Genomic DNA, 13,205 nt, shown 5'->3' on the forward strand with positions numbered 1-13,205 from the left:
TGTGTGTGTGTGTGTGTGTGTGTGTGTGTGTGTGTGTATATATATATATATATATATATTTTATATATATATATATATATATATATATATATATATATATATATATATATATATATATATATATATATATATATATTGTTGTAAAAAAATAAATGAGTGAAAAGAAGAGAGAACCCAGTCCAGGAGACTCGAAACAAGCAGAATTCCTTTATTGAGACGTGTTGGTTAATCTGCAGTCATACAGCGTCTTTAAGATGTCCGTGTCTGCAAGAGCCTACTAGAGGTCCGCAGTCTGCAAGTTCTTTCACGAGTCTCACACAAGTCTGAATTAGTCTGAATTGAGACAAAGATTTCATGGCTATATTGTGTTCTTAGGAGGAGGGGATATGGCTAAACAGAGCATGCAAATTAAGAGTTGGAGTCAGCATGGCATAGGTGTTAAAAAACGGCCCAGCTACTGACCACACAAGTTAATCAACATAGGGTTTCTATAGCATAAAAGCAACACCCGAAGACAAAGACAGAGTCATTTAAAGCATTTGCATCACTGGCTTAGCCTGTAGTCAGAGAGATAAAGGTTAAATGTTCCTCCTAGCTGGGATGTTAATGAAATAAAAACCAAAGAATATAACTTTTCAGTTATACGTAGATTATTGTTCATTTGGAATTAGTTGATAGAAATTTATATTTCCACAATATATATATATTATATATATATATATATATATATATATATATATATATATATATATATATATATTTTATATATATATATATATATATATATATATATATATATATATATATATATATATATATATATATATATATATATATATATATATATATATATATATCCATTCAAAGCAGTCAAAAGTATATGGTGTGTGGATTTTTGGATTTTGCAATTTGATATGCACAAAATGAGGCTCGAAGTGCTTTTTGTGGGATGCTGGCTGTAACTGTGATCAATTTTTTGTTGAAGAGAATATGATCAACCTTTGATCAAGCCCCTTGATATATATATATATTATTATTATTTATTTTTATTTTTTTTTACCCATTTTTCCATATTAAAATATTATAGTGGGTCTTGAGATTGAATTACTTGCCTAGGTGGGTCCCGGATTAAAAAAGTTTGGGAATCCCTGCTCTATATAACTACAAAGCCATCGTTTTTTTTTTGCACTAAAACCGATAATCAACAGTAAGAAATACACATTTGTCCTCCTCCCAGCAATGAAAACCAGCATCAGTAGAGAACACACGAATATATGCTGTCTTGGCTTTTCAATTAAAAAATGTCATTATAATGGAAGTCAATGGGTCAAAGCCGCCACCAACATACCGAAAGAGTGGTAACATTTGACCAGAGTGTAATATTTTGTTTTTTTTTAAAAAACTCAACATGTGTCAAAATAAGATTTGTCATTCAAAAATCATTCTGCTAGCTTAAACACAGAAAAAGCTATGGCCAAATTAAGACTCTAAATCAGCCCAAAGTGGATGAAAACATCCCCGACAGGACTCAAGGGTTAACAGTGCTACATATGATGAGGTAAAAATAACAAAAGTGGTGGTTTAAAAATTAATTGTGCTTTAAAAAGTCCTTGAGCTGCTGTCCATAAAGACTGGGAACCCTAAAATAGACGCTTCTGTGTGTGTTTTGCAGTGTTCTGAGGAAGAGTCTGCTCCTCTTCTTCTGGAGCCGTCTGCATGTCTGAGCGTCTCTCAGAAAGAGCAGCAGCGTCAATCCACCGTCAGCCTGATGCGCTCCTGTCTGCAGTTCCCTGAAAGCGAGACTGAGCTGCAGGATGTCTTCAGCCTCATCCAGGAGCTCAACGCCAGCGAGAACGAGCTGCAGGAGTCTAGCGGATGGCCAAACTTCTATGAGCCGGCGGCCACACACTGCAGCCTGTGCCAGCAGACGCTTTATAAAGGAGAGCAGGGGTGAGACACCAGTCATGTTTAAACTAGTGTTTCCCAACCCTGTTTTTTGAGACACACTGATGGTACATATGTTTTTATTTTTTTGATGCAGTTATATCAAATAAAGTCTTTAAATGGGACCTATTATGCAAAGATCACTTTAATAAGGGGATTCTCACAGAAATCAGTCAAGTTCGATGAAGGAAAAATCATGGTTTGGGGTTACATTCAGTATGGGGGCGTTTGAGAGATCTGCAGAGTGGATGGCAACATCAACAACCTGGGGGTATCAAGACATTTGTGCTGCCAATTACATTACAAACCACAGGAGAGGGTTACTCTTCAGCAGGATAGCGCTCCTTCTCATACTTCAGCCTCCACATCAAAGTTCCTGATAGCAAAGAAGGTCAAGCTGCTCCAGGATTGGCCAGCCCAGTCACCAGACATGAACATTATTGAGCATGTCTGGGGTAAGATGAAGGAGGAGGCATTGAAGATGAATCCAAAGAGTCTTGATGAACTCTGGGAGTCCTGCAAGAACGCTTTCTTTGCCATTCCAGATGACTTTATTAATCAGTGATTTGAGTCATTGCAGAGATGTATGGATGCAGTCCCTCAAGCTCATGATGAAGTCAGAAACAATATGCATGACTTTATATTCTATACTGGACATTGTTTCTGTTAAATGACAAGATTTTAGTCTAAGCAAAGTCAGACCTTACTGTCTTAATGAAATAATTAAAAATGAAGCCATGCATAATCTAGAGGCCTTTGCCTTTCATATAAGCCACTTCTGATACCCAAGGATCAACTAGAAGACAAGTTATTATTTGTTGTTGTTAAAACTTGTCATGCAGTGTAGGTAGTATACTTCTAATTACTGCTCTGTCACTATTTCCCTATGGTATTAATAAAGTATCTTCTATCTATGTTTTTATGTTAGTAATTGCAGTACTGCGACACACACAGATGTGATGGAGACTGATGTGCTGTTTTGTGTCGTTCAGTTCAGTTGCTGGTTTGGAGGATTGCTGGTTGTTGACGGAGCGTTCGATTCGGGTTGTCACTCTGCAGCTCAAAGTCTGCACCAATCTCCAGTGTCTGGCCATTCACAGCTTCACTGACTTGTACCCCGGTAAACACACTCTCTGTCATATGAAAAATTGACTCATCATAATCAATGCATTTGTTATAATGATAACGATAACAGCAACAAAATCAGTTTATGGCAACATTTTACAACATGAGATGCTTAGTAATGTATTTACTAACATTAAAAAACAATGAACATTATATTCATTACAGTATTTGTTCATCTTTGTTATTGAAAATACAATTGAAATTACAATGACTAATGCATTGGTAAATGATAAACTTTTAACTGATAAATGCTGTACAAACATTGTTCATTGTTTGATCATTAATTAATTCATTCATTCATTCATTCATTCATTCATTCATTCATTCATTCATTCATTCATTCATTCATTTTCTTGTCGATTTAGTCCCTTTATTAATACCGGGTCGCACAGTGGAATGAACCAACAACTTATCCATCAAGTTTTTACGCAGCGGATGCCCTTCCAGCCGCAACCCATCTCTGGGAAAATTATATTAATAATACATTACACAGCTGACAAAAAATGGCCACAACAAAAGTTAATAAAATAACAAAAGTTACTAAAATAAAAAAAGACTAAATCACTCAACAAAGTTACTTTCAAATTAAAAGATTTATTTTATTTTAGTCAATTAAAACTTCAGGTATTTTTTGTGGAATTCTTTTCCTGCCTCTAAAAAAAGTCGAAAGAAGTTTATTGCGAATTTCTCAGAATTGCTTGATGTAAACTCAGAATTATGAGATGTAAACTACAAATAAAGAAATAAAGTTGTAATTGCGAGTTATAAAGTCAGAATTCTAAGATAAATAAATAAATTAAAATGGTAAAATGTGACAATTAATTAATTGTAAAATGTTTATTATAATTTATAATAATAAAACTTAAGTAACTGCACACATTGCAAAATGTAAAACTCGCTACAAAAATAGTGAGTAAATTTAATATATAAAAAGACAAAATCACTCAACAACATTAATTTTATTTGTTTATTTGTTTTTATTTGGTCTATTAAAACTTCAGTTATTTCCTGTACCTAAAGGTATCAATAAGTAATTTGTTAAAAATAAATGCAGTTAATAAAAAAATAATATGGAAATTAAACATTAACTAGCTTGTAATACAAAGTTGCAATAAATAATTTCTAAAACATTAGATAAAAATAAATTAAAAACGGAACAGTTTTAAACTAAATATTTTAAAACAAAATTACTTAAATATAATTTGATTACTGAAGCTATATAAAATTAAAATGTATCAATACTAATAAAATAATGAATAATAAAAAAATAATAAAACTATTTCAATAAATATTGAATTTTCAGTCAATAAATTCTATAGAAAAAAAACAACTTACCAACAAAAAAAAATACTTTTATTTATTCAGTTTTAAATTTAAATGACTAGTTATAAAAAATTTTGACTGGAAAAAAAAAACTCAAGTAAAAAAGATTTTTAAAAACTGCATTAAAATATAATTGTATAACTAGTAAAACAAAAACACAAAATTCAAATTTTGTAACAAGTTTAAATGCATCAAAATCAAATTCATAATATATATAGTTTAAGTCAGAATTATTAGCCCCCCTTTGAGTTCTTCTCTCTTTTTTAAATATTTCCCAAATGATGTTTAACAGAGCAAACAAATTTTCACAGTATGTCTGATAATATTTTTTTCTTCTAGAGATAGTCTTATTTGTTTTATTTCGGCTTCAATGAAGGCAGTTATTAATTTTTAAAAACCATTTTTGGGACAAAATTATTAGCGCCTTTAAGCTAATTTTTTTCCGATAATCTACAGAACAAACCATCGTTATACAATAACCTGCCTAATTATACTAACCTGCCTAGGTAACCTAATTAACCTAGTTAAGCCTTTAAATGTCACTTTAAGCTGTATAGAAGTGTCTCGAAAAATATCTATTCAAATATTATTTACTGTCATCATAGCAAAGATAAAATAAATCAGTTATTAGAAATGAGTTATTAAAACTATTATGCTTAGAAATGCGCTGAAACAATCTTCCCTCTGTTAAACAGAAATTGTATTATATAAATGAAAATAAAAGTACAGCAATACCTCAATGTTACTGAAATCACACATTACTATAAGCATTAATTGTAACACTGAGAAGGCAACATGTTCATGTATCTCAGCATTTAAGCATTACTGCAGTTTGTGTGTTTGTATTCTCAGGTTTGTTTAATGTCGGAAATAAACTCCTGGTGACGCTGGATTTGTTCTTTAAGATGAGGAATCAGATCCGACTGGGGGACGAACCTGCTCAAGCTGCTCTCAGTATCATCACAAACGCACAGACAGGTGCTTCAGCATCTTTATACACTTCTGCTCAAAAGCAGCAGTAAGATTTTTGAATATTGTAATCCATGCCTTTAAAGGGAAACAAATAAGCAAAATCACTTCTTATAAGGGGTTTAAACACAGTTGTGTGGCACAAGTGTGTGGATATAACTAGCTTCTCATGGTAAAAGTGTATAAATTGTATTATTTATACCCACACGTCTGCAGAAACGCTTTGATTGTGTATTTAGTGTTCCTTGTGTGTTTTTTAGACGGTGTGTTTAGCTCGGATCAGACGTCTCGTATTCAGGAGCTGTTCTGCAGTGGTTTCTGGGCATTTGAGTGTCTGACGCTTCGAGATTATAACGACATGATCTGTGGCATCTGCGGCATCGCTCCAAAACTGGAGATCGCCCAGCGCAGCGCTACCAGCGTCTTACAGCTCAAACACGTGGAGGTAAAATATAATGATCAGACCCAAATGCAAAGGAGTGTTAGATTAGTATTAGGATGAATTACTGTACACAGTTATACTACTGTATACTGTATGCAAAATATACATACAAAAACATGTCTTGAGACATGTCTAAAGGGACTGTATATCAACTTACTGCCTGACAAAAGTCTCGTCGTCTATCCAAGTTTTAGGAACTACAAATATTAACTTGACTTCCAGAAGTGGCTTATATGAAAGGCAAATGCCATTAGATTACGCTTATTTCCACAAAATAAAATATGGTTTTTAATTATTTGATTAGGAAAGTATAGTCTGACTTTGCTTAGACAAAAGTCTTGTCACTGAACAGAAATAATGTCCAGTATAGAATATAAAGTCATGCTGCAGTGGAGACAGAATGAATATTGTGTCTGACTCCATCATGAGCTTGAGGGACTGCATCCATACATCTCTGCAATGACTCAAATCACTGATTAATAAAAACATCTGGAATGGCAAAGAAAGCGTTCTTGCAGGACTCTCAGAGTTCATCAAGACTCTTTGAATTCATCTTCAATGCCTCCTCCTTCATCTTACTCCAGACATGCTCAATAATGTTCATGTCTAGTGACTGGGCTGGCCAATCCTGGAGCAGCTTGACCTTCTTTACTTTCAGGAGTTTTGATGTGGAGGCTGAAGTATGGGAAGGAGCGCTATCCTGCTGGAGAATTTGCCCTCTCTTGTGGTTTGTAATGTAATGGGCAGCACAAATGTCTTGATTTATATAAGAGTAAATAGTGAGTAAAGTTTCATTTCTGGGTGAACTGCCCATTGAATTGCATTTTTTGGGGATTAACACATTGTTTAAACACACAGTTGAAGTCACAATTATACACCCTCTTGTGAAATTTTCAAATATTTCCCAAATGATGTTTAACAGTAAGGAATTTTTCACAGTATTTCCTATAATATATTTTTTTTCTGGAGAAAGTTTTATTTGTTTTATTTCGGCTAGAATAAAAGCAGTTTTTTATTTTTTAAAACCATTTTAAGGTCAATATTATTAGCCCCCTTAGTCTTGCCTTTAAGTGTGGTTTATTCATAAACTAATTTCGAGAGGATCACGTGCTTATGACCAACACGGCCGGCTCCTCATTAGCTTCGTAATCTGCCCTATTAGATGATTACGGAAGCATTATAAATAATCTGAGTTTTTCACTCCAGTTATCTTTGTCTTAAAGCTTTCCCCCTACTCCCCCCAATTATTTCCGATAGGGCGACACGGTGGCCCAGTGGCTAGCCCTGTTGCCTCACAGCAAGAACACTGCTGGTCCAACCTCCTATCGGGCTGGTTGGTGTTTTTGTGCAGAGTGTATATTGCGTGGGTTTCCCCCAGTTTCCTCCCACCGTCCAAAAACATACACCACAGCTAATCGACTCAACCAAATTATCACCTAAGACAACCTTAGTTTACACTTCTTACATGGTGACAAGCAGGGGAGTTCTCAAGACCTACCTAAGCTCGAACTCCCCTCTCGCCCTTCTAACGGGAGGGAGCCCCGGGCTCGAGGATATTATGAGCTCAGGGCTCTCTCCTGGGACAGCATGCCAAATACGCTTTATTGATTATCAGCTAAGTGTGAACTCTTGAAATGTCACTTTAAGCTGAACACCAGTATCTTGAAAAATATCTAGTCAAATATTATTTACTGTCATCATAGCAAAGATAAAATAAATCAGTTATTAGAGATGAGTTGGGGAAAAATATTCATAATGACTGATAATTCTTACTTCAACTGTACATTACTTGGTCACTGATAATGAGATAATTGACTGTGTTTCTCTGTAGTTCACGTGGCCTGATTTCCCAGCACCGGATGAGGTGCACGTGGATGAGTTTTGGCTGACGATGGAGAACGAGGCTCTGGAACAGGCGGCGTTTCCCTCCAGTGTCCCGATCACTCGTCTGGACGCCTCCATCATCGCTCCTTTCATCCCTCCACTAATGAGAAACACAACCGTCATCAACACTGAGAAGAACAAGATCCTTAACAACACACACAACACTGGTACTGATACTGCAGAGAGATTCACACACTGACAAAATCACATTTTATTATAAAATATAAATATATATAATACTTTTTCCCCAAATTCTGTTTAACAGAGGGAAAATTTTATAACACTTTTCTAAACATAATAGTTTTAATAACTCATTTCTAATAACTGATTTATTTTGCCATGATGACAGTAAATAATATTTAACTAGATATTTTTAAGATACTACTATTCAGCTTAAAGTGACATTTAAAGGCTTAACTAGGTTAATTAGGCAAGTTAGCGTAATTAGGCAAGTCATTGAATAACAATAGCTTGTTCTGTAGACAATTGGAAAACTAGTATAGCTTAAGGGGGCTAATAATATTTATCTTAAAAGGGTATTAAAAAAAATTAAACTGCTTTTATTCTAGCCGAAATAAAGCAAATAAGACTTTCTCCAGAAGAAAAAATATTATAGGAAATACTGTGAAAAATTCCTGAATCTGTTAAACGGCTTTTGGGAAATATTTGAAAAAATTAGAAGGAGGGCGAATAATTTAGACTTCAACTGTATGTGTCTGTGCACTTCAGGAGACGTGGCGGCTCTGGTGCACCTGATTCACGAGGGTCGACTGATTCCAGATCAGCTGCATCTGCACACTGAGGAGGAGCTCAGAGACCTGCTGGAGAAATGTGCCCTTCCCGCTCAAGCAGATACTGATAAAGTATGTCACAACACACACACACGTTTACTTCAGAGATGCTTTATAGACTGCTATTCTTCATATTTTAATAACTGATTACATAGTGTGTGTATATATAGTTCATACAGTCCTGTGAAAAAGTAAGTACACCCTATTAAACTTACACTTAATAAAAACAGTCTGGAGGAACACTTTGATTGACATTCTCCATTTGTACGTATCATCAGAGTGAGAAAGCCCCGCCCATTAGTGATCCTCTCTCCTTCATTAGCATAAACTGCCCTGAGTGAGGCTGAAATACTTTGATTGACATTCTCTCTTTATACGTGTCATCAGAAGGGGAATGTCCCGCCCATTGGTGTCTATCTCTCCTTCATTAGCATAGACAGCCCAGAGTGAGAAGCAGCCGTCTGCCATTAGAGTTTCCAATACATGCGGAAACACTTTGGTTGACATATTTTCCCTTTGTACGTGTCATCAGAGGGGGAAAGCCCCGCCCATTTGTGACCATTTTCCTCTCATTAGCATAAACAGCCCTGAGTGAGGAGCAGCCGTCTGCCATTAGAGTTTCCAATACCTGCCGAAATACTTTGGTTGACATTCTCCCTTTGTTTGTGTCATCAGAGGGGAAGAGCCCCGCCCATTAGTGACAATCTCTTCCTCATTAGCATAAACGACCCTGAGTGAGGAGCAGCTGTCTGCCATTAGAGTTTCCAATACCTGCGGAAATACTTTGATTGACATTTTCCCTTTGTACGTGTCATCAGAGTAAGAAAGCCCCGCCCATTAGTGACAATCTCTTCCTCATTAGCATAAACAGCCCTGAGTAAGAAGCAGCCGTCCGCCTTTGGAGTTTCGAGTCGTATCTGCTGAAGATATTGCCAGCGAATAAGAGGATTATACATGTTGAGTTTTAGATGCACAAATGAACACCAACGTCTCCAGACTGCCTTCTTCTGAGCCACTTCTTTTCACCTTTTCAGTTTTCAAAGAGATAACATTAGTCCTGTTTTGAATCTGCCGCTATGCTGAGGAATTGGGGCTTGTAGCTCCACCCTCTTTTAAAAAGAGAACAATCTTATTTGAATTTAAAGCGACAGGCACTAAAACAGCACAATTAGGGTCAAAGCCTGAAAGGGTCAGTTTTTAAAGAGTTATAAAGCATTATCTGTGGGCATTTGGAAGTGAAACTTCACACTAGAGGTCTAAATTTCCGAATACAGCGCGGGAGCGGTAAGTAACAGGTTTAATTTGGGACGGGAGCGGGCTGTCTAGCAATATTGCTCTCGACTCCCGAGCGAGCGAGCACGCGTATGTATGTGTGTGAATGAAACAGCACGATGCTGTGTATAGCTTATTTGTTGCTGTGTGTGTGTGTATGTGTGTGTGAGCGTGTGCATGCGCACGCGGATGAGAGGTGTGTGTGTGCTTGTGTGTGTGCGTGTGTGTGCGTGCGAATGAGAGAGATAGAGAGATTTGTCTATGTGTGTGTGCTTGGTGCTTATGTGTGTGTGTGTGTGTGTGTGTGTTTATACAGACAGCCTATAATAGGTAGCCTATTATAATAGCCTATTATATAGCCTATTATAGGCTGTCTGGACTCTGTATAGCTGGGTGGTTTTCGGTTTTGTTCTTCCCCCGCTCTTTAGGGGCGGGGCGGGCAGCGGGACAACAAATGCTGTATATAAGCGGGAGCGGTCGGGTTCAGGCTAAAACCTGGCGGGAGCAGGCGGGAGTGGGATTCAAAATTTAGTCCCGCGCAGATCTCTACTTCACAGACACACTCACTCTAGAGACATCAGAGATTTATTTTACATTTTGTAAAAAGGGGCATAATAGGATCCCTTTAATGCTATATGTTGTTGTTCATCTGAGGTTTTATCTTTCAATTTGAAAGACCTGTCAAAGGTATGGAAATATTTTAGTAGAAGTGTGAATTTTCTGAATGTTCTTGTGTGTGTTTTTGCAGGCTGATCTGCTGGCGTCGCTGACATCCTTATATACTCAAACTCAGAGCGGCCTGTGGACGGCGGATCAGCCTGAAGATCTGCTGACAGCTGGCAGAATCACCAAAGTCTGTCCTCATCAGGTACTGAAAATACAGAAATATACAGACATTTAACAATATTACAGTCTGTGGCTAATAATATTGACTCCTCAAAAAATGCTTTTATTCCCGCCAAAAAAAAAAACAGATAAGAAGAAATAAATATCATAGGAAATACTGCGAAATGTTCTCCCTCCGTTGAACATCACCTGAATAATATCTGGGAAAAATAACATTAAATTTCACAGGAGGGTGAATCATTTAGTCTTAAACTGTTTAAGAGCCATATGTTTCTGGCTGTGGCAATACTCCGATTTGTTTTTAAGGATTTATTGAACATAATAATGAAGTACTTAGAGTTGAATAATTTAATAATGCAAATTATTACATTTTGACATCACTGAGACAAATGTATGCATTAAAAAGGTCTTGTAAATGCAGTTTACTTGCCGTGGCAGGGTATTAAAGTTTGCATGTAAACCAGTCAGCTGGCTCAGTGGTTAGTACTGTCGCCTCACAGCAAGGAGGTTGCTGGTTCGAGTCCCAGCAAGGGCAGTTAGCATTTCTGTGCAGAGTTTGCATGTTCTCCCCATGTTGGCGTGGGTTTCCTCCAGGTGCTCCGGTTTCCCCCACAGACAAACACATGCGCTGTTGGTGAATTAAAAAAACTAGATTGGTCGTAGTGTGTGAGTGTGTGTAAATGAAAGGGTGTATGGGTTTTTCCCAATACTGGGTTGCGGCTGGAAGGGCATCTGCTGTATAAAAAATATGCTGGAATAGTTGGCGATTCATTCCACTGTGGTGACCCCTGATAAATAAGGGACTTAGCCTAAGGAAAATAAATAAATGAATGAATGAATGAATTAAAAAAATTACACTAATGAAGAGTCCTCATAAAGCACAAAAACAATTATGTGTGTGTGTGTTTGTCATCTGCACAGGTGGTTTGCGGCTCGAAGTATATCGTGCGCAGAGAAAGTGCTCGCGATCACCTGGACCTGCTGCTGTCCTCCAGATTCTGGCCGCCGGTGTATGTGGCAGACTGTGCCCAGAAGGTGGCGCTCTGTGCTGACGTGTCCTATCCTCAACTCGCCAAACAGATGTGGGGGGAAAACCAGGGCTGTTTCTCTGATCCCACAGCAGCTCCACAGGTCAGAAAATAATAGTATTATACTCTTTTACATTTTAAACACAAATATAAAGGAGTATATTATTAAGTTGTATTGATGTTAGTAATTATTATAAGTTTTTACATTAGTATAGTTCATGTGAAATGATTATAATAGTTGTCAGTGTGCTGCAGTTTTCTTTTTTAAGAACTAAAATGTTTTTAAAATAGTGTATATACATTATGCATTAAATAAATCTAATAATAGCAATTATCATATTTATTAATAATAACATCATATAATTTTTTTTTTTCTGTCCTCATTCCAGACAGGTCTGCTTTTGTTTCTTTGATTGAAAATCAAAAACAAATATTTTTAAATATTGAATTAACATTACATATTAAAACTATAATAACAATATTATTATTATTATTTAATATCATATTGTAATTTGAAACTGTCTACTGCAGTTTTCTTTATTGAAACTAAAACGGAAAAATGTAACAAATTTTGAACATGTATTGAAAAATATAATAATGATAATAACAATTATAACCATCTTATATATTTTACACAATAAACATTTGTTTATTTAAATATTTAATTAATTAATTATTATATTTTTCTGTCCTTGTTCCAGACCTGTTTAATTAGTGTTAAATACTTAATTTGCATTACATATTAAAGCTGTAATAATAATAATAACTATATTATTTTTATAATTATTATTAGTTTTAATATATAATATAAATTAAATTTACAAAACTATTATTAAACATTATTTTTATTATTAATAATGTTAAAAACTAAAATGTTAAAAAAGTAAACAAAATGTCTAATTATTGCATGTAACAGATAATAATTTATATATATATATATATATATATATATATATATATATATATATATATATATATATATATAATATATGTCTTATATACATAGATATCGTCTTATATCTCGTTACATATCTAATATCTTCTCCAGACTATATCTTACAGTATATCTCTTTATATCATTTTACACAATGTCTGCTATGATTTTTATTTTATTTTTTTTACATAAAACATTTCTTTTAAAGATATTTCTCTCAGCACTTCCACACGGCAAATCTACACTCACTGGCCACTTTATTAGGTACACCTGTCCAACTGCTCGTTAACGCCAATTTCTAATCAGCCAATCACATGTTAGCAACTCAATGCATTTAGGCATGTAAACATGGTCAAGACAATCTGCTGCAGTTCAAACTGAGTATCAGAATGGGGAAGAGAGGGTATTTAAGGGTGCACTCACATTATGCTATCCGAACTGTGCCTAGGCGCATTTCAAGGTTCGTTTGACAAGTGTGAGTGCTCCGAATCGGGCCCAGGCGTGGCTCAGTTGGCCGGCCCTGGCCCGGTTGGAAGAAGTGTGCCAGAGCAAGGTTCACTTGGGCCCAAAACCGAAGATGCAACATCACTTGTTTCATTAATCATTCTTACTGTTCAATAAGCACAAACTGTCGTAGATTATTAAAG

At 35.7% G+C, this 13,205-nt stretch overlaps 1 protein-coding gene across 2 annotated transcripts in view; it reads left to right on the forward strand.

Annotated features, from left to right (window-relative positions):
• Nucleotides 1-13,205, forward strand: part of hmgxb3 (HMG box domain containing 3) — a 70,918-nt gene that overhangs the window by 18,339 nt on the left and 39,374 nt on the right. For both annotated transcript variants that reach the window (XM_087281034.1, XM_087281033.1), the window contains exons 13-20: nt 1,673-1,950; nt 2,937-3,064; nt 5,245-5,370; nt 5,622-5,806; nt 7,635-7,854; nt 8,417-8,550; nt 10,499-10,618; nt 11,518-11,727. In XM_087281034.1, coding sequence (XP_087137160.1) covers nt 1,673-1,950; nt 2,937-3,064; nt 5,245-5,370; nt 5,622-5,806; nt 7,635-7,854; nt 8,417-8,550; nt 10,499-10,618; nt 11,518-11,727 — 1,401 coding nt within the window. The remainder of the gene's footprint in view (nt 1-1,672; nt 1,951-2,936; nt 3,065-5,244; nt 5,371-5,621; nt 5,807-7,634; nt 7,855-8,416; nt 8,551-10,498; nt 10,619-11,517; nt 11,728-13,205) is intronic.

Source organism: Danio rerio, chromosome 14 (genome assembly GCF_052040795.2).
Source record: "Danio rerio strain M-AB ecotype USA chromosome 14, GRCz13ab, whole genome shotgun sequence".
NCBI lineage: Eukaryota > Metazoa > Chordata > Actinopteri > Cypriniformes > Danionidae > Danio > Danio rerio.